Genomic DNA, 27,931 nt, shown 5'->3' with positions numbered 1-27,931 from the left:
ATTCAGTAATTTGCAACCCTCTAAAAACCATGCAGGAATGGAAATAGTGCCGTTTCATTTTGTGATACTCGTTAATATTTTGATAAATAAAACATCACAGCAAACTGAACTCATGATTCATGAAAAAAATTATTGATTTTTTGAATTTTTTCATAACTGAAGAAAAGCGAGAGAATGTGGCGAGGATAGCCACGAAAGAAAATGTGCGGGAAGCAATTTACATTCCCTGGATAAATGAAGGTTGTCCTTTGCCAGCACAGCTTAGTTCTCCATTCAGGTGACACGGTATAGAAGTGATAAAAACAAAAGCGTTGGAGCAACACTCCCACACGTGTGATTACTTTTCACACGACGGGTGCGTTCTTGTTTCATTTCACGAATCCGCGAGAATGTCCCTCGGGAAAGACGGGAAAGAGGGGCAGGAGGGAAGGGGTTGAAATTCAACGTGTGACCGCACCCATCAGTCGTAAACTTGTTTGTGTGGATATCGCATCTCCCTTGCATCTCTGCCGGCTCGTATATTCGCTCACTCGCCAGGGGATGCAATATGAAAAACATTGATAAACGCGCTATCGAGTTTGCAACAGGAAAAATTAATTAATTCCCCTTTTATCGTCAAAATGGTGGACCGTCGAATGTTCATATTCTGCCTTCGTTATTCCCCAACATATTTTTATATTTTTTGTGTCATTTTAGCCCATAAAAAACACGCGTTGCGTGCATGTGTCCTGTCAAAGCGGCTCGTGTGCATCGTTTTTAAATTTATGCGTGGAAAATTAACGATTCTATTTTTCTTTCTTTTTCGTACAATGGTTGATTTTAACGAGCAATCAAATGTGGTGAATATATTTTATATTTTAAGAGCCAAGAATAATGGCAGGCGAGAAACGCTTCGCTTGGCTTTACGAGCCATTCTCTCGTTTTATATGTTTCTTCCATATACGACTGGAACTCTGATTAACATTGGGATACTTTTGTCAGCACTGGATAACAGCAAAAACAGTGGGGAGCAAAAGTACGACGACGTGGTCAGCCGAGGGGATAAATTATTTTATCCAAAACTCCACTCCTCATTGCGATCATTTCCGGTCATCGTGGTATAGCCGGACCACCAATGCTGGGCAAAAAAATAATTTGTTGATCCAACGATGTTTTTTAAAGTACCTAATTATTTATTAAAGAGTCTACTCTAACTAAACGGAGGAAAAAATACAATTTTCACGAATTTTTTTGACTGGTACAAATTATAAATATGGATATAAAAAATATTGGGACTAGAAAATAAACTTTTAAAATATAAAAAAAAAAATTTATTGTATTTATTTTACTCAGTTTTCGTGCAGAAAAATGGGAAAGAAGACGGGTCCAAAAAAAGATGGGCGTGGGCTGTTGATAAAATTTTTGGAATGGATGATCGAAGGAAAAAAATAGAAATGGTTTTAGAATCAATAGGTAAATGGCTACAGCGCATATCATACGATTTTTTCAGAATGACAAAATGCCGACTATTTTTCCAAAAACTACGAAAAAGTACGTTTTTTTTCATCGTCCGTTGCAAAAAAAATAGTTCCGTCCGTACTAGCGCGATCAGACAGCCATATAAACGTCACTCAAAAGTACACTTGGATTGCTCAGATCTTTATAAAACTTTAGTATGATACTTTTAAACATGTATACTTTCGAAAAATGCAATAAAAAAATCGATTTTTGGAAAATTCTAATTAGCGTAGACCTCTAAAGTCCAGAAATTAGATTGCTCGAATTAACCAAGTTTTCGTTGATTTAGCAAATTTAATTTGGCTCGGATCAACAAATTTCTTTTCTCCTTGCAGTAGCAAAGATTTTCTACTGTTCCAGTGCTGTCGTAGAAAAAATAATCCTCCCCCTCCCCCCTGTCGACTGGAGAATCTTCATGAATTTTTCGTTGACAGTTAGAAGGGATTTTTTTTCCTACTATAGCGGTTCGACTTACGTCAATTTTACCATCAGACTTCAGCGTCTCTGATGGGTCGGAGATGTCAACAAGAAAGAAAAGTTCATACTACGCGTAATATGGAAAACGACGTGACTTATTCGACTCCGCATAAATAATGAATCACGGTAGGATCGATAATAACACTCGTACATCTTGGTGACAATCGCTCGCTCGGTGAGCCCTTGTGTAGTGGTAAAGCGATTATGTATTTATCAATGGCCTACATTAGCGAGACGAACCAGGCCAGATAAAGGTCTCTTCATTTGCACGAGCCATAAGCTGCCTTCCCCAACCTCCCCGTGAACGCGTGCCACCACGTGGAAAACCGACCATACATTTTTACTGCCAACTTTGCTTCGGACACGGCAACGCTGGGACAAGAGAGAAACTTTGATGGAGAACACGCGGCCATAGTATTCCGTGTATTATTGTCCATCGATGTCTATTTCTAGACTCTGCTTGACCCCGGAACGACGCCGGTCTGACGACCATTTTTTACCCCTGCAAGCATAGCTTTTACTCATAATTCGCATGTCTCGGACGTTTGTATCGATACTAGAATCTTACTACGTGCTAGTAGAATTGTGGGGAAATATTCTTGGACGACTGCGTACTGGATTGAAGGGAACGTTGATAAGAGACGACTTTTGCATCCATTTTCCTAGTGGTCCTTAAGGTTTTTTCTTTTTTCGATCATTCATTCGTGTTTATCACTGCATAACTATTTTTTTTTATTACTAGACTAGAGGGGCGGATGAATCTTATTTGGATGAGCATACTTCGAAAAAGTGGAAAATCTGTCCTCTCGAAGGCCACGTAGTCTTATGTTTCAAGTCGTATTCGAACTATTGAAAATTAAGGAAGAAACTTCCATGCAGCGATCAGATGACAAAAACCTTCTCAGGCTTCATTCCGATGGCTAATATTTATGAAACTTTGCATCGGACTTGAAAGTGGGTCGACATTTGGGACTCTGAAATTTTTCTTTGGACACAAGCAAGAGTTAATTCGTCGGAGGTATTTTCAAGCGACACTTTTTCGACAAATATTTTGAACTCAATATGTTGGGGTAATGCAGATTTACAAATTCTGCGTCATTATTTTTTCGAAGAAAACCAATGCTATGTCTCAATTTCCCTGAATGGAATTCTGTGAAAAAAACCGATGAAAACTTTTCCTATGTTTCGACTGATTTCGCTATGTCCTCAGGTTTTGAAAAATTACTGACAAAAGCACGGAGAAAAGGCGAAAAAGCTCCACCGAACTTCTTTACAGATCGTTGAAACTATTTTTGAACTAGTTAGAATTCATAAATTCTAATGATTTGATAAAATAATCTAATTGGCAAAAACACATTTTTTCAGATGAAACATTTTCTATTTTAATGGCAGCTGAAATCACTTTCAAGAATTGAAATTATGGTTAGATCGATATTTCGAAATGTAATTCACGTTATTAGGGCTCACTACATTTATTATTTATCGAGTTTGTTCTGTTTAGAGAAAAGTTGAAAAAATACGATGTTATATAAATAGAATAAAAGTCGTAACCGAATGAGAACAGTGTATGGTTTGGGTAAGGTACGGAGTGGCAAAGAGGAAAACAGGCGTGTATTGGGCCACGAGGCCAGACTGAGCATTTCGAAGCTCTGCAAAGTTCGCTCAGGAACTTCTGAAATACGAAAAATTGAGTTTACATCGCTAATAGCGGAACGGACGGTCGAGAGTCGCTTGAGCTTATCGAGTTTCTTCTTTATCTCAGTTTTCTTTTTTCAGCGCGCCGATTCTATTTCAATCATCAATTTTTTACTTGCGGCATTTGACTCTTCCTCTCCATTTCACGCTGCGCTGCTGCGTATCGAGTAATAATTTTTTCTCCATTTTGCCTTACCCTAGACCGAGAACCCGTCCGGAGTACCTGCCTTAACCGTAACGTAGTTTTCGAGCTTTTTCTCGCCATCTGATGCCCGACTAGTCAGCATATCGAACGAGTACAATTCTTTCAATGTGAAAAGCACAAAAATGTAGGAAAGCTCGAGCCAGATCGATTGACGTTTCCTCTGAAGATTTTTTGTCCCATTTCCACCGAAATCTGACACAGGGAAAAAGGGATTTTCTAAAAGGACGAACGTTCGGATTTAAAAAATGAAGAATCAAACTCGTTGGCAGATTCCAAGCATTTTGGTATTTCCCATGAAAGCTTGATCGAAAATTTATTGCAGATGACGAAAAAATGTTGTCTCAGGAATAGGACGACGAAAAATGGGAGAAGATTTTTGATTGGATGAAAGAAAGAGGCGGTCTGAAAGGAAGCGAAACTGTGCATCTATGCGTGGCGGTAGCGAGAGAGTCTTTTGTGTCGGAGTACACCAGGAAAGTGGAACTTTCAGAGTAGGTTAACTCTATTATTGGGAAATAGCGCTCATGGTGACGACAGCGTTGATGAAGTTACACACAGAGCTTTGCACTTAAACATTAATGCCAAGCCTCGCTGAATCGTCACCATAAGAAGCACTGCGTTATATCACGAAGCGACATTCTTAGATAGAGCCATAGCCAAAAATGTTGGACACCCTCGCAGTATTTCGTTTCCGGAAGTTTTTTCTTCACTCTAATCGTTTGTTATCATCCTGCGGTCTAAATGAATTTACGAATGCAAAAACTGATTCGAATTTGTGGACGATTGTGAAGTTTGTAATCGACGAATATCCTCGAGTCAAGTTTCCTCATCAATCTGACAGTCGAGTCACAATTTTTTCTCGGTTCCAACATTCTTCTTATTGCTGTCCTCTGATAAACTGGTGTCGATAATCAGTTCATCTTCGTTTCGATGAAGATGGAAAATATTCAGGATTTCTTGAAACTAACTAAGCATTTGAAAGAACGGAGTTTAATTGTGCAACAAAGTATTTTCAGATCCAGGGGATGATGGTGGAGCACATTTGATGCGTTCATTTTTCAAATATGCATTTATTGAAATGCAAAACTCAGATGAGTCTACTCGGTTCTTGATGATATTGAATTGAAGCGTGAGATTGACGAAAACGAGGGAAATCCTTTCAGTATTCGGTCTTGCGACGCTCCCTTGGATCGAAGCACATATTTCAGTTTTTTAAAACTGAATTTCTATAAAAAAGGTATCAAAATGAAAAAAATGTCGGGAAAATATCGAGACGCTTCCACAATTTCCGTGCCTTGGATTGAATAATGAAATTTGAAAATTCATTGAGTTATCATGACTCAAATAAAGGTATCGAATAGGAATTTTGCTCACGCAGATTCTGATGGACGGACATTTTGGGAACTAAGAGTAAAAGTTTTTGTATTCAGGGGATTATCTTTCAAAAAAGCATTTTTTGAATGGGCCGAAACGATTTTTCTTCCAGAATTCACGACCGTAGTTTCTGTTGGGAGAATCATTATGGTGTTTGCGTCAGTTATGGGAATCGAGTGATTAATAATGAAGCTAAATGAACTTAATGACGTGGTTTGTTGAATCGAGCCATTCAGATAGAATTATTATACAAAATTCGCACTTCATCACGTTTTAACAAGGAATAAATCCAGAGATCGGAGCTCCGAGTATCAATTATTGAAATATCCAAATTTGGATGATGGTCGCTCATTAAATTTTGTGGTCCGACGTTATCGCGTTTGAAGATATTTTTAATAAGCGAAATCAATTAAAACGTGCGTATTACGTAAAATATATCGTAATATTCAAAAATTTACCAAAGTTCATTTTCAACCGAATGGAAATCTGCTCCTTTGTTCCACTTTCAAGAGCAGATTTTCTCCTGGTAACCAAAAGATTCGATAGATTTTGTCTAGTTATTTTTTTTTTTCATTTTTTTGTCAAGTCAATCGAGCTTCAGAGTTAATCAGGAATAGCCTTTTGATATACCAATTAATTCTTACGGTTTTCATGTAAATATTTTGTTTATGGAAACATACCATTATAAACAAGAGATTCTTATCATGAAATGAGAGCACTCCATCTACACTCAAGTTAATATTAGTAATTCACGAACAGAAGTTGTTGTAGACAGATGTACGTGTGCCAAAAAGTTGAATATATTTCAATATGGAGTCTGCATAATGAAACTGTTAACTGATGCATATTTCGTGTGTGCTAATTCCTTTGCGAGTTGTACAACGTGTCGTACACATGTTTATATTCTCATAAATGTGAATATTTATGAAGAAAAATAGTCGCTACAGCGAACATTACATCGAACAGCTTTTCTCCAGTTTAAAATGCCGCGCATTACGAATTCCCGTTACAAAAATTAAATTCACGCGTCAAGCTTATCAAAAATTCGATGGGATGAAAGAAATCTCGGGGGAAGAATTTCCGTTAGGTGTAGCATGAAAAGTCTTTGTCGTGTTGGAAGAACAATTTATTTTACGTCTCTCGAGAAGTATTTTCACAGCGACGATGCTCCACTTTGTATATATTTATGTGTACAACGTACCCACACATGTGGCTTCTCAATTTAAATATAAAAACCCTCAACGAGTGTGTGGGGATTGATGAACTAGGACAAAACTCATTTCTGGCGAGACTAACTCGTTTTCCCTCCATTTTCGACCAAAAAACAACAAAAAAATGCGAAATAAAATACCTAAATTAATCCACTGTTACATTTGTTCACTCTGTAAATAATCCTGAATAGAACACTGAATAATATAAGTATGTAAATTCATTGAGAAATGCACGAATGGATGTGAAATTAAAACTGGACAAAGGATTGTCACGTTTTAATAATTACTTGGCGAGTGAAACGTCCGAGAAATTCACTCGAAAAAATGTTATATTCCTTGAACAAAACCTCATTTAAGTAGACAGAAATATAGTGAGTTTAGTTGCTTTTACGTTGAATGAACTAAATCACTTGCATCCTGAAAATGGATAAACAGATGAGTTCTTCGTTGTGATATTATTAAAGGTCAAACGAGAGTCAACAAATGTGTATGAACGTATTTTATAGCACAATCATTCTCTCCAGTACCAATTCACTCGGCCGAAACCAGGTCCAGCTTTAGCTCGAGCCATTTTGGTTCTCCATTATGGAACTCTTTATCTCTACCTTGGCTATCAATTTTGCTCGAAACACTCATGAACTTTTGTGCTTTTTTTGTGACCCAATTTTTATAGGACTTTTGTAGCCCTGAATTTTCCTTCTTTTTTATGGGACACCCTATGTACGATGACATGATTTTTGTTGCAGCGAACAAGTGGGCGCAGCACTCCTGACACCAGCTACGATCGATGTTGAATGACCACTGCAGTAAACAGTCCACTTATGCACACATGAATTTCATGCACGAACATACTCAAGTAGATCGTCCAACAACATTGAAAACCGTGAAGTTGGCTTGTGGACATGGCTACTTTACACCTTAGAGTGAAAACACTTTTAACCAACGAAAAACAAGGTATGAGGGAACGACGGTTCACTACTATCCCCTAGAATGCCGGACACGTTGAACAGAAATTATTCATAATGAACCCATGACCCAGCCCATGGTTTCAGAACGACGAAATCGAGATCAACATTTTCGCGATTTCGAGTTCCACTGAACTTACCTGAAACATCGTACAACCGAATAACTTTGGTGAAAACAAAGGTTTGTCAGCAATCGTTTCGTTGAATCTGCCATTTTTAAGAACCACAATAAACTCGTAAGCGACTACCCCCGGGCATTTATCATTGATTTTTTCAAAAATTCGAATTGCCGTTGGACCAGACAAAGCTTCTGAAAGTTAGTGCAACCGAATCGACTTTTATTAGCGAGTAGAGTGAGAATGGTGTGTGCTCCCACAGCGGACAAACTCACATTCCATTGTGGTTCGAAACTAAAATACTACTAGCAACTCCCATATTGACGTTGCTGAAATAAAACAACTTTTTCTCGTGTTGCAGTTGGTAAAAATGAGAGAAAAAGATAAAGCACAGAATTTATAACTATCCGCGGAGGTTTCTGTTGCATTTTCTACCACTGGCTTCAGTCGCTATAATTGAATCACTTATTAATTGTTCGTCTGCAGCAACGTTGCCCCCGGCTTTCTAGCTCGTGTGTATATGACTTGTTTATCAGAGATCCCGCATCCAAAGAACGTTAAACTCAATGCGCAGCACTGGGACCTCGATGCCCAACAATTTCAGATTAAATTGATCGTCCATTTTCATATGATCAGCCTCATTTTTCCCCTTTAAATCCACCCTTAACGAGGTTAAATTAAGAAGGGATTTTGACGCTTTCAGAAAAAATGTTGATGCTCCTGGTTCTACTTCGTACTTGGAAAAATCGAGGTCCTCTTCCGTTTACAGTGCATTCGCCTTAGGGCCGAATCGGGACCAGAATTTTCTTAACCAAATGCAGTTACATCAGTTATGAGCCCTTAAAGGGGGTTTCGGAAACTGGGATTGCGAAGTTATGATATTCTCAGAGCATGTACAGCTCAAGAGTACCAAAAGCTCTTCTTGGTACGTCACCCTCACCCGATCCGAATTTTCTTTTTCTCTCTTCGAATAGGCTTTCCCCAAATGTAACGGATGTCTCGTTGCATTGGTTCGTCAGAGGGAGAAATGAATAAGAATGGAACTCTCATCGGTAGTTTAATTCAATTAGAGTGATTACTCTGAGAATGAGCTTTTGGGAATCCTATGCAAGCACTTTGGAATATCCAACGCATGAGCGTCAGGTTGGTTTGGCTTGTAGCGAAACGTCAACAGTGGAGAATGACGACGAGGGAGAATCAACGTCAGAATCTCGATGCTCCAGGGCTTGGATCGAAAACAATGACCGACGTGGAAGTTCATTTGGACATGGGTTGTTCTCCGGTTTGTTTTCGTCCACGATTTTCCTTGTGTGCATGATTTTCTATCAGCTTCCTGAAGTCGAGGAAAAGAGGGAAACCTCTGTGACTTTGTACTGGGTACGAGTTTGTGTTTCAGTGTGTATAAATTCTAGTCACAGTGAAATTCTACTCCATTCGTGAAGATATGAAATTCACATACTCTCACGCTCGAGAGAATATTATGCTGTACTTGAAAAGCTGCACGAACGGTTGGATGCAGTGCTTAGTCTACTTTGAAGTTTCTGTTTGAGCTTGGAATGTACCAAAATCCTTAATATTGACACACAAATCGAGGCGTCGCCAATGCCGAATTTTCACATAAAACCTTCGAAGGGACAAACGAGTTGGTGCAAAGGACACTGCCCAGGCTCATGGTCGCGCCACTCAATGAAACAGTGAAACTAATTTAAAATTGTGTAAGAAACAAAACTCTGCATCGACGATGTCACCATTATCTGTACCTGTGGAAATTCGAATCTTGACAGCTGCTCGAAGATTCCTTTGCTCTTGGCAATTTCTAATGTACACAAACCCTCCCACCGTCTTTATCGTTTATTGTCTTCTCATATATCGAGTGTAATAGGAAATTCGTCTTACCTGGTAAAGACAAGGCACAGTAACGTGACACTGAGGATCATCAATTGTTGACTCAAAGCTGATTGTGATTTCTGCATCGCCCTGTGCAGATCGTTCTACGCAAAGGAAAACGGGAAAAAGATACGAAATTTGTCAGTAAACACATTGAACGACGCATCACCGTCGAAACTTTGAATGCGAAGCAACGAGAAAATCGCCGTTAGAATTTTATGTACTTACGAACATATTCTCCAGGGAGTGCTTCGCCAACCAACAGTTGAGAAACACCGGTATAAAGAGATTTCGCATCGGAGGATAGAGAAGCTGAAACAGCAGTTTGCAAATTTAATTATCCTATGAAATCATTTTATTCGAGAGCCAATAGGCCAGAAATTTTTATTGCGATGTCCTTCTACATAATTTAAAGATCGACTTATCTACGGATTCGAACAAAAAATTCGTCGTCGTTTGAGAATCTGAAGAATTTACTGTCAGAAATTTTTGTCTGCGGATTTATCTTGGATGATTCAATCAAGCATTGATTCTGACATTTGGTGATTATCATATCTTACAAATGATGAACATTTCAAATGAGAAGTTATTTTTGGGATTGTAGTTATTAACAATATTTCCAAGATTATTCGGAAAATATTAGGATTTTCTTTTACTCCTCTTTATTTTTATGTCCGTGATCCGTAGATGCTCGAAACGACATAAAAAATTATATTCAAGGGCTCGCCAGCAGAGAGAAATAAGAACGTGATGGATGGACGCTCTGCACGACGTAATTTAGACCACTTTGGTATTGCGCAATCGTGACAACCCGAGTACTTTGAGGGATTTCGTATGCCTGGACACCGAATTTTCTGGAACGATAAGTCTATACTCACCATGACGTTGATAAGTTGTTGGTTTTATCGATTTTTTCCATATGAATATTCGAAGGGTTTCAATATTTTTCAATTTTCTAATTTATTCGAGTTTTCGCTTCGGATCGATGGCAAATACTGATGTTTCGTGAATTATTGTTCCCATTTAAATAAAGTTGAAAATTACACAAGAGTCAAATTCGATGCAAGCTCTCAAAATGACGCAAGACTTTCCTCGGATCATCTTGACTCAATTATGTATGAATGCGTGTTTGTCTGTTCGCAGCATTAAGTTTACTCTACTCGCGGGGTTGGACGTCACGTTATTCCACGAGATCGAACGAACACCGGATTAGGTTATTGGCTCATAATACAAATCATCGTTTTCAATATTGACGAATAATTATTGCTGTTGATTTGTTAGCGTTTCGGATTGTTTGCGAAGGACCTAAAGCAGGGTATGCGCATGGAAAAAATGCGGAAAAACTTTGAGAGCTATTGAAAAATGAAATGCTCGCCGTGTTCAAAACGACGAATTAACGTGGAAAAATTCTAACCAGGAAAGTTCAAGCGGCTAATCAGATTTCCGACAATAGCGTAAGACAAATATAAGCACAAATGTAAATGTTTAATCAGCATTTTTTTATGGAACTGGGACTGCGATGCGACGAGGTGATATTTGTAATCCCCAGCGGACGTTAATTTGGTGTTTTTTAACAAGCCGAAAGCCCGGGACGAACGGAACTAGACGGAGTGCAAAAGAACGAGGGTGGGACAGGGGCAAACACCACGCAAAATTGAGGATAATATCACGAGCTATGCATTTTTCAAGACAAAGTGGTCCGCTCCGACGACTGTTTGTCTCGTCAAACGGCGAGTTTTTTACTCCGCGTTTCGGCTTTGCATAAACATGCATAATATAAGCGTGTATATGGGAGGCTTTATGCTGAAAATATTTGAGTATTTCGGATGGTAAAACAAATTTATAAAAACACGAACTTTTACTCGCGGCTTCGCTCGCATCGTTATTTGAAAAACTTTGCGAGGAGGAATAAGACACCGACCAGGACTGAATAAAGTAGCCAAAAATCGATGTCAAAAATCAAGTCGATTGGTTGTTTCGTTAGGACGCGAATGAAGGACAATTTTTTGTGTAAAAATACAAATATTCCTGTCAATCTTCCTCGGGAATTTGATTTTTTTTCATTACCAAAAGTAGCCTGTTACTCTCCGTCCTTTCAACTAACTCTGTGCCAAAAATCAAGTAGATCGGTTGCTCAGTTATGGCGTAAAGGAAAGACAAACAAACGCACTTTTGCATTTATATAAATATTATTTAGGATCAGGAAAACTGAATGTACGATTATGAATTGCAGAAAATTGTTTTTTGGACCAAAAATTTCAGCTCTTCTTTCCTCCGTTTCTGTCCCTTCGGCTTAATGTCCTGAGATTGATCAAGAGCGCAAAGCTCTGGGGTACGAGCCTCGCACAATGCACACATTTCACGATGCTAAGCGTGGTAGAACAAAGTTTTTCCTCGATGAATGACAAAGCTTCGCTCAGAAGGAGAACTAGGGAAAATTAATTTGTGACGATCAATAACAACTGTGGCCAGGTGGGGTTATACAACGCGGTTAAAAATGGTTGTATAAATATATAAAGATGACCTGCTCTACGTCAATTCGTCGCCAGGCTCTTGACATCCTTTATTCTTCATTTCAGAGGAAATTATTGAACAAGACGGTGCGTAATGAAGCACCAATGTCCAAAGGATCTTAATGATCGTTCTAATTTTCGGGCTTTCGAGCCCAATATTTTGACGAAAGTTCTAATTTATTAATGATAAAAATGATTCGAGCCATAAAATTTCTAGCTAGTAGTGAACTAGACGAAATGAATTACCGTGAAATGAAAAATTTTATATTTAAATAAATGAAAAAACGTTCCATCGCGATTGAAATAGCGTGTAGGAAAAACCTCGTCTTTTACTAATTAAATTCTTTCGAGAAATAAAAAGCATCGAAGTAATTCGAACATTTTTGTGAAGAGAAAACTGAAGGTAGTCCGAGGTCACGATTTGATTAGTCATCAAATTCAGTATTGCAATACTGCAAATACCCAAACTAAAACTAAAACAGATTATTTGAAAATCCCATTTTTCATTTGGAATGAAAATAGTTTTTTTATGAGGTACTATATTTTCGGATAAAAATGCAATGAATTTATGGTACTGACGGGGCTCGTAATGAAGTTGAATGCTTCACGAAGGTATATGTCTTCATGAATGTGCCTGAGTAAGTGTAAAGGTCAAGCCACTGAGAGTGACGCGGACGACATTTGAAAGATCACTTACGTATTCTACGTCCGTGTTACATCATCATTGAGTAGGTTTAATGATATGCTGAGGTTCTGTGGGGAGGGTCGTATCGGAATTACAGAGGTGGAAGAATATGAATTATAACAAAGCAAAAGGGGAACATAAAATGGGAAATTACATCGTGTAATTTTATTTTTTCTTTTATTGTTTCTCTTTTTGCTTATTGAGGGGAAACGCGACCTTACAAGCTACTTAGCGAGAGCAAAAATATCGCCTTGCATCAAGTGTTTCTTGTTACCACCAACTGATCCGATTGACGCAGTAATGGCTTTCGCTTATTTATTTTTTTCCTGTGTCAGTATTGACTGGATCGTGTCTCGAGTATTTTAAGGTAGTTCATGCACGAAACGATTTTCTTAAAAAAGTATTGAAATTCACACAGAGTTTAAATGCATAGTCGATTGACACGCATGTCAAATTTTAAAGGGTTCGTCTTATTGGTTATTTAGATAAACGTGTTTAAATATAAAGAAAAACACACAATGGTGTAGGGACTATGCGTAAAAAGTCGTTTATCTCTCCATATATAACGAATGAATACTTCTTACAAAGTTTATAAAAAAGTACACAATAACGATGAAGTGTATAATGAAGGTTTGGGAAAAAATCCAAGACGATTGTCTTACTAGTAATAAAGATTACGTTAAAGATTGAACGAAATATGACCTCACATTTACTTATTTTGGCATTTTGTTTCTTCTTGGCTTCGCTCATTTTTGTCAAAGCCTTCTGTCTTTTTATTAACACTTTCTTCTTGATCCATTTCCCTTTGTTTTCCCTTTGCGCTCTCTAAAGCGATTTTTTACACAAAAAACTCTAGTATTTTAGCCAAGGACGAATAAAATTTCAGGTTCAGTCAATGATGCATCCCCGTTTAATTAATGGCTTGTAATTTCATTCGCCAAAAGATAAGTTGAAAAAATGTATTTACAATTTTGAATTAATAACTCTAACATTAATTTAGAGTGATAATATCTTGAATGAGGAAGTAAAAATCGACCCAATTTAGACACCCATAAAATACGATCCTTCGGGCATGATCTACCTTAATGCAGTTGATATAGCACTGAGATTAAATTGTATCTCGAAGTAACGACTGGATCACTTCGAACGATGATGGATTTTAGTGATTAAATGCAAATAATTGTATTTGCAAAATGATCGACTGTGTACTATCATTTTTGTTGTATCGCAATGTCAATTTTTTTATGCGCTGTAATATTTTTCTTATTCGCTTTCTCAAAAGAGACGTGTACAACAAAAATTCAAGTGCCAAATAGAACGAACAAATAACTTTTCTTCTTGCTCGAGTTCATGACTATACTCACCGTAATCGTAAATGGTATTGTGTTCACCAATTCCAGGATGAAGTGGAACGATAACAGCTGCTGCCAGATGTTTCCCTGTGGACATTAGGAAGACAGCTCAACATACCCAGTGACGTACTTAACAATGTTAAGCGCGTTGATTAATCGTTAAACAATTGCACAATTTTTGTTTTATTATTATTGTCGTTAGCACAAGGCACGAATAAATATGGCGTTATGCTCGAGGAATAAAGATTAAGAAATTCGGAAGCAAATAAACGCAGTAAATGAAAATCGTTTCTCGCTGCGAGAGTCCAAACCTTGCAAATCATTTGAATGATTTATAACGTCAAACACAAATGCGTATACGAGCTTATTCGATAATTCTGAAGATTTGGTCAAACAAGTAGCTCGCAAGCATCAACCAGAAAAAAATGAAGGAAAAGCACGCTCGCCTCTCGATAGCTATTTCAAAATATTGTTTTTTTTTCTACCTCTAAATTTTCGTCGGATAAACATGAAAGTTTTTCCGTGTCATCGAAAATATCGTGTCCCTCGGAGGAGAAAGAAAATACGTTATTTTTCCCATTCGCTCTTATCTCTCGTTGGCATAGATACGGAAAAATGGTTTTAGATCGTTGAGCAACCAACGAAACATTGCGGATGTGGTCATAAGCATGGAGATGCAATTTATTTACATTTTCTTTTGCTAAATCGAGAAAATTTTTGCATTTTCCCCATTGTTTTCTCTCGTAAAGCCGCTCTGTTACTCCCGTTGAAATTTTCTATCGCGAAGCATAAAAGCTCGGGGAAAAAGTTCTGGGACAAACGCTTTTGTGTCCGGTCTCAAAGGAAAACCTTTGAAAATGGATGGAAATTATTGAACAAAGTATATTTATGCTGTCTTATAAAGCAACTGATTTTGTTGGGAAACTGCTCTCCCGTAAATTCCAAAAGCTGGGTATAAAAAGGTGGCGGACGCGATGAATGCATACCGTGGGTTGAAAAAATCTCCATAATATAAAGTGAACATACAAATTAGCTAAAATCTCCTTTTAGTCACGGTAATTTATTCGCCCACCTTATTTCCGAGTTTTCTCATTAGTGACTAATGATCGGAAAGATTCGATAAGAATATATTTCGACCATAGCTGACTATATAATTTATTCGTTGTTATCTGCCGCGAGATCGTGCGAAGGAGCGTTCGACAAGCAACGCTATTATCGTGACGAAAACTCTGATAACGTCAAATTATGTAGTCCACCAACGAAATATTTTGATCGAGGACAAATAACTAGGGGAAAATGATAGTTTAACGTAAAAAGGAAATATCACGTTTTGTTACGGAATTTCCGTTCTTTCTGTGGCACACCAATTAAATGAGACTTTCATGCGTGTATTGATGTACGAAGGGTTCCATTAATCACGACGCGAATGCAATATCCCACAATCAATAAGCTACGTAGGCGTCGATGGGAATTAATCCTTCCCAGAAACCGTCAATTCCTGCATTTCGGCCACCAGCGGTTGCGTGCTGAGAGATTTTCGAAGATCAATTGTTTCGAGTACTGAATTTCATTCGTTGAAATTAGTCAGAATTGTTGGGCTTTCAAACCCTGTTATTACCAAAACGAAGAGAAATTAAGGCTTCACGTACACTTGCAGTGAGCGAAAAAACGTGATTTACTTGATTTTTTTCGACTAGAATATAAATGTTGATTGAAAAACTGTGAACGACATTTGTTAGTACATATGTTCATGTACTTGTGCAATTTTTTTCATCAAAAAGTTTCTCGAAATGGCGCAACTCCAGATGTATTCCAGTAGCACCTTTTTTGAGCATCAATCGCGGTGGACATGACAACTAAAAACTATTAATCCGATCCACACCAAATTTATACCACGTATTTATTATAATAATAGCTTGGGCCTGGATGAGGGATTCGTAAAAATTTTATTTAAAAAAAATGGCGACAGTTTTAACAAAAAATTCATTTTTGAGGTGCTAAATTTTCGGTTCTTCTGTTACAATTTTTTTTGTCCAACAAAATACGAAATCCTTCGTCCAAGCCCTAGCTATTATTATAATAAATAAGTGGTATAAATTCAGTATGGATCAGATTAATAGATTTTTAGTAAACGTGTCCCCCGCAAATGTATTTTTAAAAAAACGATTTTGAGATAATCGCGTTTAAATATTCCAGTATTAGACGATCTTTACGAAATTTGGTGAGAATGTTCTTCAGACATTGTTACTTGAAAAATATCTAATAACATTTTTTTACTATTTTATAAGAAGCTTCATATCTTTTTGAAATATGGCGAGATCGTCTTTTCGAAAACAGTGTTTGAAGAGTGTTATAACGATTCTACTAACGAGCTGAAATTCCATTTTTTTAGCATACATTATATACGAAGAGTGAGCTTAGCAGGGTTCGATTCACCGTGGCCGGTTCCGTATGTTTTTCTTTCGGTCGAACAGCCTGAAAGAATTTCGTTCGCAGCTGCTTTTCAGATTTCGGTACAAACAACGACGAAGCGATTGGTCGATAAAAGAAAGGGCTCCGAGTGAAGGGGGCAAGCAAACCCGGAGGGATAAAACAACTATAAGAGAGTTTTTATATCCCCGATATACACGAATGACACAGAACACTTTCACGTTTGTTGTAACGCCCTCTCGTAATCGCTCGCGTGGAAGGGCTGAGCTCGGATGCTTTCAGGGTTCCTCACACTTTTCTTCCAAGCTTTCACACTCGCTGGATACGTCGCCATGAATATCGACAAAGATTATTGTCGATAAACCTCTTATCGTATAGCTTGGCTTAAACATCCTCGGCAATTTCTGTAGCCCTTTCCACCCCTTTTTATTCAAACCCATAATATTCCTATACGTTTTTCGTAATAAACATTTGTACGATACTTTTACTCGAACACCGATCGCGTAGCATCGATTCTTCCCCCCTCGTCGCTATACGTTTCCGATAAATGGTTTTGATCCCTCATTGTATCGACCCAATTTTCGTGGTAAACCGCCATATATACATGCTCATGAATAAGTCCAAGAACGAAAACGTTCAACACATTCAAGTGCATGGAAACGGGTGAGTTCTGCTTTAAATTCAGTGTAGTTATAAAAAATTAATATGGAAACTGTTCGCCTTTCATTCTCGAGGTAAAACCATCGTTACTCATCCGAATTCTCATCAGAAAAAAATTTCAATTGCGAGCACGTAAAAAAATAGACTTTTGGCATCCGGAGGAAATTGCTTTTCATAGTAAGTTGACATTTCGACTACGCATCAGCGATATAAATGAAGTCTGAGAATTTAAAAAACTCGCATTTTCGTGATCCAAACGACGATTTATGAAGATTTATGAAAATTAATAATGAATGAATGTTTCGACTCAAAACAATTGGTGGAAACCAAGAAAATATTTCGTTTACGAAATATATTAGTTCGGAAATAAAATTATATTTTATCAAGAACCCATGAAAATTGACAGTTTTTTTAATCGAAGATTTATTTTCGTTTGAAAATAGGTGTTGGAGAAGAGACGGAAAAATTTGATGTTGATATCTATATTGGCGATGTCTGGGACTGGAATAAAACTCGTCTTCGATCGGGGGTTCCGGTTGGGGGTTGTATGAAAATGTTATAGAAAGCAGTGGTCGACGTCGCGACGTTGAATCTCAATACACGCGTATTACTATCTGTGGAGCCGAGTAACGTGCTGCGGTACAGTAAAATAGCGTTATAACGTGAGTACGATACGGATAGAGGAAGAAATATAAGCGCACGTCTGTCGAAGCCACTGAAAACTCTTTCTTTTTTTTATTCTTTCCAGTGTACTTTCTGTATTTTCCATTTTCTCGTCGTCCTGGCTTCTCTGTGAGTGCTTTTCTTCTTGTTTTTCGCGTCTTGGATTTCTGTATCTCTTTCCCCCTGCCCTCTCCTCCCTCTCGCTCTTTCTGCCAGCCTCCTTTTTTCTTTATATTTCTCTTTGCTTTACCCACTCGGCTTTTCTTCGCTCAAGTGCCACAGAAACGTAACCTCTAGCTCGAATGAGCTCTATAAGTTTCTTGAGGGTTCACCGACGAGTAACCTTTCCATCCCCCCTGCTGCCACCTACCATAACCTCAATCTCCCTCTCTTCCTCTCTCGATTTCTTTGTCTTTTCTTCTTTGCCTCGCTCCGTCCTTCGCTCCTTATTTTTCTCTCTTCTCCCGGATTCTCTGGCCTGTCACGTATCCTCAATATATCCTCAACGGATGTATGAAAACTCGAGAGTTTCCCAACTATTTACAGTCTCTCTCTTGGATCATCCGTTACACAGAGACTATCAAAACATAAAAACCTCACCTGCTGTACATGCACACCGACAAAAACTTGTATGCCCTCATATACGAACTCGACGAGACGAGTGTGCTTCGGAAAACTCGTCAACTACAAAGGATACTGGCACACTTGACTTCCGAGCAAGTTTTACCAAACGAACCCTTATTCCACATATATGTATAGAGGGATTCCACTTTTTAGTGATGGTATTGTGTCAGGGAGCACAAAGTCTGTATGAGATCAGAAGCAATATGATTAATTGCTGTCTTATGATGCAGTTTTTGTGACAGTCCGGAATGTCAAGCTGCAATAGGCTTTGTAGTTCGGCGAGGGATAGCTAACAGGAAGTGAAATTAAAATGAAACTTCATTTTCTACTCTCTACTTGGAAAAGAATTGTTTGAATCTCCTGAGTATTTTGTGGGCTCGATTTTTCTCAGAAATTTCAATTCCATTGAATGAAATAACTTTACATATCTCGAGTGGATGGATGGAAACATCAAGTTGCAGTTCTAATTCGAATTTGAGCCTAAATGAATTTTTTTTCACGTTTCCATGCGACTAGCTTCAAGCCACTAATGGAATTGGCGTCGCTTGTAAACCGAAAACGTAAAGCCATCGGCGTGTCAGGTCATGAGATTTTGATGGAATTTCTCTCGCTGCCAAGGAGCGTGAGGGAATCATGTATAAACTAGGGAAGAGCCCTTCAATTATATGCTGCTTTCTCAAGGGATGCGACCCATAATGTCGAGAGGTAGACGAAGCAGAGGGAATAGAAAGTTTCATCACTCTCCAATCGTGTCGAGCAAAGGACAATCGCCTCACTGCAGAGGTGTAAAGGTAAAAGTGGCTGCGCAGGAGATATGAAGAGAGAGAAGCAAAAACTTTTCCAGATGAGTTAGTCCTCCAGCTTTCATGGCTTTTTATACATCGATCAACATAATATTGTTGGGATTTGGAAAATCAGAGCTACGTCTCTGATCCCTTCATCTCGTGACTTGTTATCTCTCAAGCGGCGTTCCATTGATCCATCAAAGCTACAATCTTCTGGATTTTTATGCTGATGTACTCATCACCATAAATTGAAACTCGGAGCTGCGCTCAGACTCGACACCTGCTCCTATAGATCGAATCCTTTACGGGCAGATTCTTGATCAATGTTAAGAAATAAATATTCGCACGCTACCTTAACGATTACAGACTCAAGCACTGAACATTTTTCAAAGTCCCACGTAGAAATAACAATAGGAAACATCATTGATTTTCGGGCACACCATTTTTCAGAAAATCTTGGAGAGCACAAGTTTTTTCGATTTTTGTTCTTTTTACTTTCTAACACGATAAGGGACTGTGAATTGAGTGGATATGCAAACAGGTTTTTGTTGGCTCAATATTTTCCCAACGAATCTAATTTGTTCTTCACGACTGTGTTGTGATACACAAATTACATTGATTTGTAATATTTCCTTCTTCTCAAGCAACGCAACATTGTTTGGCGGGTTACTCTTAATTGTCAACCTACTTTGGAAACCTATTTTGTTGGGATCCTACCAAGGAAATTATTTTAAAAATTTACTGAAATGTTATTTGTGGAATTTTAGACTTTAAGGTCAAATATTTTTGACGATTCGAGTTAAGGAAGATAACGAAGAATTCATCAAGGTCACTGGGTGCTACCCATGCAGCTAATGAATTTTCAACGAATAAAAGTTTCTTCTGGAAATTGTTGGTTTCCAAATTGTGCTATTTTCAATTAGATTTATCCTTATTGGACGTGTAAGAGAAATAGTCATTTTTCTAAATGAATAAAAAATCTTGAAGCCAAATCGTGTCATGTTTGGGTTTTTTAATTTTTATTTTACAATATTGCATGTTGTAGCATTACTGATTCACAAGATACATTATGAAAAAAAATGGAGCCATTTTAAGCTGGAGCCCCGATTCGAAACAATTACTGATATTTCAAACTCAGCAGGATGATGTAATAAGATTTTCTCATATTTTTGTACACGTCAATCGAGATATTAAGTTCTCTTGAAAATCGCCGAACCAGCTGGACAAATGTCATTACTGTTACGCAAAGCTTCGTTCGAACAACGGTTATTTTGTGTACAGCATTTTGTTTCAAACGTTAAAGATTCGCTTTGAGCAAAGCCCGAGGTTTGCATCTGTTTGTCGATTCTTTCTTTGTTTTCAAGTTCAAATGCATTTTCTCCTAGTTTATACCAAAACGTGTTTCAGCGACCAAAGAAACTGGATATCATGAGAAAAAAAATTCTTGCGCGGAACTCTCTTTGTGAGGTACTGTAATCACATTGTTCTTTGAATGTCAGAGTTAGTCGAGAGAGTGAGAACGGTTTGTATTTTCAATTCGTTTATTTCAGCTGCAGTGCCTTGTTGATGAAAGGATATTTCAAGCTTTTTAAACTCACATTTAGAGGCTATGCTTTGTATCGGAAAGGCATTATCAGGTTTCCTGGTTTTCCCCCTCAAGCAGTTTTTATTCAAATTAATTTTTTCATTTCGTTTCTTCATAATAAAATTATATCGATGGCTGTTGGACAATTAATAATAAAGTTGCCGAATTTTCAGTTCTCTACTCATTCTTTTATAAATGAATCGAGTCTATGGCAAAATGAAAATGAATTCATGACTGTTATTCGAATTATATCAGAATTTTTTCCAAATCATAGGACTATGTTGCAACCTCATTTTTTCATAGACGCGTTTCCGCATCGCTCACAATCGTCAATAGCTTCCGAAAAACTTCCATCGAACTCCACGAATCGAAAAATAAATTAAACTTGTCTAGTTGACTTTAGTCAACTTTTTCGCTCTAACAAAAAGAACATCCGCCACTCGCCGTGACAAAATCGCATTCTATTTGAACAAATGCTTAATAGACGCAGCCAAGTTTACGTGGGCACGAATATGGATAACCAACAAAGCATTTTCCAGCGGTTAAGAGTTGCCCAATTACGTCGATGATGAACCTCTTGCCTTGGGATTTGGTACACCGAACCGTGAACTTCAGGGGTCTTAATGAACGCTAGAACCTCACTTAACATACTCGAGTAAACAAAATGGACGATAATAACCGGATATAATGAAGTTTCCTTCAAAATATGGAAAATATTGCTCGACAAAATAATGCCTTTGGAGGCCTTGATGTTATTCTTAGTGATTCTGAACGAGGGCCTTCGCGCTTGAGTGATGCATTTGTTTTCCTTACTTTTACTTTATGGCATTTATTACGCATTGAAATAAGTCCGTGATAAAATTCGAAAAACCTATAAAATTAAATCCACTGAAAAATGAAAAGAAGCCTACATTTGGGTGGTTTGATGATCGAATTAACGCATCGGATTCGTCGAATCGCTTTCAATGAATTTTCGAATCATTTTAGAGTTCAGATTTTCACCGGATTTCACGATCAAACGATTTACCGAAATGCTATGACGTCAAATAAGAGGCGTGCGCACTTTCCCATAATCTCCACAGTCACTCATAACATAAAGGTGTTAAGCACACGAAAAAATATCATCGTAACAATAAGATGCGTACCTTGTAACCGAGATAGGCGAGCAAAAGAGCTTCGGTCAGCGACACCATCGCCAGGATCACCTGAACGACCCATAATTCCAACGGTCTTCTCACCCATAATATGGCGTCCCAATTGATCGTCGAGTTCTCTCGAAATTCCTCCTCCGTCAGACTCTGCGATGCTAAAATCTCCGATTTGTTTCCCGCCTGGCAACCGTAGCTGAAATAATGTGGGGTCGAATTGATATCGAGTGAAAAGTGAAGTCTTTTTTTCCGTACCGAACAGTATTTTGCAAAGTCATTGTAACACTTTCTAAAAGTTATTGAAAAAATGGTAATATTTCGAATTTTTGTGGCTTTTGATTTCAACAGTGATTTGAACTATTCAATTTTTCTCATTTCATTCAATGTGGAATGCTGAATGCACTATTCAAATTCAATTGTCACACGGTGAAATGCCAATGACAAGGGAAGCCCATTACGAGGCGTTAGAAATATTTTGAATTTGTGACTCTTATAAATTTTCCTGGAATTAGTGGAATCGCAATTTTTTTTTATGTTTGTATATATTTTTCCTGCATTTGAGAATTAAAACTCACCACGAAGCCTGAGTAGGAACAGTGTCCGTGATAACCCTGAATATGTAGAGGAAGCATGTTAGCAGCTTGAAGAAAAGATTGGCGACTCTTATCCTCAAACCTGTGAAAGAAAATTAGAGCGTTTTTGGATCATTCTAGATTGAATATAATGAAAAAATATTTTGATGGAATGTGTGCAATTCGAAAACAGTTAGGTGTTGAAATATGGAATCAGGATTTAGGAAGAATAGTTCAAAATTTCCAGCACAAAGTTGGCACTCTTCAAACGTCATGGGAGAAAATTCAGGTCGTTGGATTTCGTATTGAAAAATCGTGTGATTTCAGTCTATGGAGACTGCCATTTGAACAGGGGCCGCGAAAACGTTTCGCCACAAAGCAAATCTCGTCGACTGCTCCCCCTCCTACCGTGCACAGTTGAATCTTGGGGCGTCGAACACTATTGTACACGTCGAGTTGAGAGAACAAGCGAAACGTTAAATGAAACTTGTTTTTGGCTTTGCTTCGGTGGCAACGCACGACCAAAAATTCTGCGATTGACATCAAAAGAGTATTATTCAAACCGGTGAAATCCATGCATCGGATTTGCAATGTTTAGCGAAATGAAATTGAACAATGCTTAGCTTTTAAAACGATTGTAGAATGGTTTCTTGCTCCATTGTAAATAATCTTCGTCCACAAAAACAGTCATTGCAATTCAATTTTTGTTTCTCCTTTACTCCAGTCAAATCATTTCCATTTTCTGTTTATCAAATCCAACGCTTACGTCTAGATGTGCAAGACAATTTCACGCCAGAAAATTAATTAAGAGTAAAGTCCGACCAATGCCCAAATAATGAAGAAAAAGTGGATTCAACAATGGAAACTTGCAAATAACCGATCAGATGATCCTGTAGAGTGGATAATATCGTGGCTGACGACAAACGAAAATGCAGACGTTCTATAATTATTTGTGGTTCAAAGTGTCCATTAAGAATTTTCAATTGTTTATCGAGTATTCCTTATGTTGATACATCCAATCTTACTCTTCTTTTTCCTCATGAAAATGATTTAATGGATCCAGAAATTTTTTTACAGGTTGTGCCCTTTTGGCCCACTAGCAAAACAAACGTTGACGTCCTGAATCATTGATGCTTGACCAAATGTTGGGAGAAGTGTGTTTCGGATAGGCTGAAAAGTCAACAGCAAAGTCAACCGTTTGAACGCCTTCGGGGTCCGCTAATGAAATAGATCTCCAAGTAGAACAACGTTTTGTTGACGTATCTACAGTCACTTGAATTAATACGAATAAAGGATCTTCGACGAGCGATGATCTTACTCAAGCTTGAGTTCAGAACCGAATTCCGAGTGCAAAATTTCACTATTCTTATTAGATGAGACACTCTTGATAAGTTATTTATAAAAATGATATTAATATGGACTTTGTGACTAGGAAGTTACTAGAATGGATTTACGTGCGCCTAGCTTGAATCCAACTGTCCGGATTGCTTTGAAAACTGAGATGAAGTTGCTTAAGAGCGTTGGCATTAGGGCATTTTTGATGGATTTTAGGCTGCCTGAAGCAGACTTTCCAGGATTGATTAAAAAATCTTGGAATGGATTTCAATCCTTATGAAAATTCTGCTAAAGAAAGCTCGAATGGATGGTTGCACTACTGTCGTCGTGAAAGGGAATGTGGAAATATTGTACATCACCATATTTTAGTCACCAAAGTCGAGTAGTTAATCGCACAACCTGTCAAAACCTTCAGATGGCGGGCATAAAGTCTCTTGCAGGAAGTTACGAACTTCATTTTTTACCTTGAGCAGTTCATTCCCAAGAGCATCTTGAGAAATGACCTGTTTTTCAAGAATCACGTGTAAGCCCAACGTTTTACGATGTGCTCACCTCGCTTAAAGGACCAAACTATAAAAAAACAGGAAGAAGCCATCTCAGACTTTTTTCTAGGAAATTTCATGCACTGCTTCATTTTTCTTCCATTTTCAACGATTCTTGCAGCCCCTGCGGTGAAGCTTCACAGTCCTCTCAACTTTAATCATTTATAACACATTAGTGGACAAAGTTTCATTCAAAAAAGTACGAGGTTTTTCGTCCAGGATCCAGAGAATTCTGATTGTAAATTTATGAAGATGACCTTCGGTCTCAAGATGTGCGCCACCCTTCGAACCCTCCTTCCACACGAGTTTCCATCAAATACGTAATTCTCGGTTGGAAAGAAAACGGGAAGTATAACTGCTACTATTTTATATTTTTGGAAATGGAATCATTTATTTACAACCTTCCCGAAAATGAGCTTTTACACTCCGGAAAATGAGAGAGAAATTTGCAACTACGAATATGAGAGCTTTCTTAATTTATAATCGAAAAACGATAGCCGCGGTAATTTCAATGAACTCTCTTTATTCTCACCGAGGATGAAAATACGAGGATTCAGAAAAGAATTTTTAAATATTTCGTAAGTTCGAACCACTGCGTTCAAGAACCTTTTCATTGGAATAAAGCTGTCTGTGATGGGTTTAAAAATCCGATAGAAAATGGATGCTGAAGATTGCTAAAATAAAAAAAAAAAAAAACGTCAAAAACAAAAAATATTTAAAAAATAAACGTCGCGTTATGTGAAGAGTTTCATTTTCTTTTCTTCATTCTAAAGTTCCGAAAATCTTGAAAGTCCCATGAATGTAATTAGTCCTGAAATTTCAAAGTGTTTCAGTGAGACTCATTTTCTTTTGAAAAGTTCTAGACACGAATGACCACATGCAAGGACGCTTGAACTACCACGACTGGACGCAACAGCGTTCTTCGTAAAAGCTCATCAACCGGGCAGAGAGAACCGCGTCGCTTTTCGAAAACTCAATTATTTCCGGTTCCATAAGTATGAAGAATCAAGTCACAGGAATGTTGATATCTCTCTTGAGCAATTCGTCGCAGTGACATGTTTATTTTTAAAAATCGTTCTAATCTCTCGAGTTTAGTACGATCGAAGGAAGCGCAGAAGTGGAAAAAGGATTAAAACGTGTCAGTGAAAATCCTGGCTCCAGGGCAGAGAGTGAAGATGAGTTGTGTTAAGAGTCGAGTCAAAAGACGAGTCTCACACTCCTGGAGCTCGAGTTCGTGACTCCATCCATTTAATGGGAATCGAAAAAAAAAGCGGGGGAAAAAGGCAGACAGAAAAAGAAGGGCAGGAAGGTAGGTCGGTAATTAACTCACTTGAGCGCTGGTTCTTGATGAAATAGAGCTGAAGGCGTTCCTTGAAAGTGTTCTCGTTCACATAGTACTCGACTCGAACTCTGTAACAAAATAAATAAATTAGCTTCTTTCTATCCGCGCAGTGAGTGGGGCACAGTTCACGTGCCACGTCTGTGTACAAGTCTGAAAAAATTCAAGCACGCATTTTACGGGTTTGTATCGTTTATCGATACAAATGACAACGAAGCACGAGAAACTCTTGAGCATTTGTGTTACGGAGTATCCGCACAGACGCGCGACGTACCCTTGTGAAAGCCGTATGTAGGCCATTTTCATTGACCGAGCAAGTATAACGGTTTGTTCCGATTCATTCGTAATACGGCGAGTGCATATGCACAATAACATGTGGGAGGGGTGGAAAAACCTGAAGTTCATAGCCCCACTGATGTGTCCGTATAATCTGTGTGTTATTTATAGAAAACCGCAAATGCGTTGGCGTGTCTGGAAATAGAATCGCGTGACGTCACTCGCATTTTCTGGTCATGGACGAGGGACGCGATAGCTGCACTTTTAGTTGGCAACCAATGTATTTTCGTTTCCCTCAGGCCCCTGTCGTAGCTTCCTCCGTAAAAATTACATCGTACAATATTTATGAATAGGCACGTCAGCAGACTAAAGTCGTGAAAAAAGGCTCTGGCACAAATTCTATATAAGGAAATACGTGGAAATCGAATTACTTTCAACCAGAACTGTATTTTCATTATCTGTTTGGTTTTTTCCTTCAACTCTTCCGGTTACTTCGTTATTTGTTTTATTCCATATTTTTAACCATAAACAGTTGGTAGTGTTTTCGTGTTTTTTAAGAGTTTTCAATTTTAGTTACTTTTCATTTGTAAAACTGAAGAAAGTTTTTCCTAAGCATTCAATTCGACTGGAAAATTTTTCACTGTTTCTGCGTATAACTCATTTGGGTATGAGCTTTCCTTGGAAAATAATTCTTCCGATACTTTTTCAACATCCATCCAATCTGCAAATACGTAGAATTTTGTCACGTAAGGAACGTAAAGAAACGCGAAACTAAAGTTCGAAATTCCCGATTACGAAATGTCTTATTCCCACTGCATAAGCACCTCGAGTAAGAAACGTATATACATCAAAGATAAAACTTCTGTTCTCCGTCCACCCTCCTCGACCTGAGGTGGTACCGACGAGAAACTTATCGCTCGAAACACGATCTGGTGAGAAAGCTTCCCACTGCTTATAATCTTGTCCAAGATACATTTTAGCTCGTGATTGATTAAAAAATCTTTCACAGTTGCATGGAGAATGGGTGAGGAGGGTGTTGAATTCTATAAATGTCAAATCTTCCTTCCTCCGTGCAAGTGCATCCAAAAATGCTCTTATTGGGAGCCAAAACTTTTGTTTCTGACAAAAGTCCATGAATAGCTGTTTATTGCGTATCTCACGTCCGATCTTTTTTTAAAAGTCCATTACATTTCTACACAATTGATCATGTATGACTTACGAAATTAAAAAATCAAATATTAATTTCCCACTGGCTAATAAAACATTTGGCGATGTGTTATGACGAGTAATAGAGTGCGACGAATCCTTCTAAATTGATTCGAGAAAGCACTTTAACTGTGATAATAACAATGTAACCCTATCGTATATAATGATCAATGGTTATGTCCAGTAGGCGATTGGGAGGTTCGAAACAAAGCTAATTAGAGTGGAACATGTCACGATAAAGCTTTATGCATGTATCAAAGCGAGCTTTAATAGGATTTTATCGAACTCGATTGACTGTGAAAAGCTCGTGCAGGGTTGGTGTGTTGTAAATTTTACTGGTTTACGTTAACGGCGATCTCTATCAAATTTCATAGCTCTATATTTATATAAATGTATGTATGTGTATACATGCATGTATATAAGTACATAAAACGAATAAAATGAAGCTGTTAAATTCAGGTAGCCATGAAACTGTCTATAGGTATGACCAGCGAGGTGCGAGACCGATCGAAGTCACGTTCTATCGTATACCAGGAAATTGAAATACCCAATCTTGATTCCCAGGTCTGGTTGGTGCTCGCGAACTTAACGGTTCAGCGAGCACGAAACGCTGAGCTCATTGAAGACTTGACGTATGCGACGAAAAGTATTGAAATTCACTAGAATATTAGTTAAATTGTGATTGTCGAAGTGGCGGTTTGGAAGTGTTAAGAATCGAGGGAAATATCATCGACGATATTGTCCGTTTAATTGAAGGGATTCAACTCAACAATGAAAAGGTATTCGCAT

At 38.0% G+C, this 27,931-nt stretch overlaps 1 protein-coding gene across 14 annotated transcripts in view; it reads right to left on the bottom strand.

Annotated features, from left to right (window-relative positions):
* The window catches only part of SLO2 (slowpoke 2), a 175,404-nt gene that overhangs the window by 31,820 nt on the left and 115,653 nt on the right, over nucleotides 1-27,931 (bottom strand). For 12 of the 14 annotated variants that reach the window (XM_043422166.1, XM_043422167.1, XM_043422158.1 and 9 more), the window contains 6 exons: nucleotides 25,652-25,731; nucleotides 22,448-22,547; nucleotides 21,870-22,068; nucleotides 13,990-14,064; nucleotides 9,656-9,739; nucleotides 9,437-9,531 (listed from right to left, as the gene is read on the bottom strand). In XM_043422166.1, the coding sequence (XP_043278101.1) occupies nucleotides 9,437-9,531; nucleotides 9,656-9,739; nucleotides 13,990-14,064; nucleotides 21,870-22,068; nucleotides 22,448-22,547; nucleotides 25,652-25,731 (633 nt within the window). The remainder of the gene's footprint in view (nucleotides 1-9,436; nucleotides 9,532-9,655; nucleotides 9,740-13,989; nucleotides 14,065-21,869; nucleotides 22,069-22,447; nucleotides 22,548-25,651; nucleotides 25,732-27,931) is intronic. The other 2 variants (XM_043422160.1, XM_043422161.1) reach the window with 2 other exon arrangements.

The sequence above is a fragment of the Venturia canescens genome, chromosome 6, assembly GCF_019457755.1.
Source record: "Venturia canescens isolate UGA chromosome 6, ASM1945775v1, whole genome shotgun sequence".
Classification (NCBI taxonomy): Eukaryota; Metazoa; Arthropoda; class Insecta; order Hymenoptera; family Ichneumonidae; genus Venturia; species Venturia canescens.
Note: the sequence above shows the minus strand (reverse complement) of the source record. Positions and strands in the feature narration are given on the sequence as shown.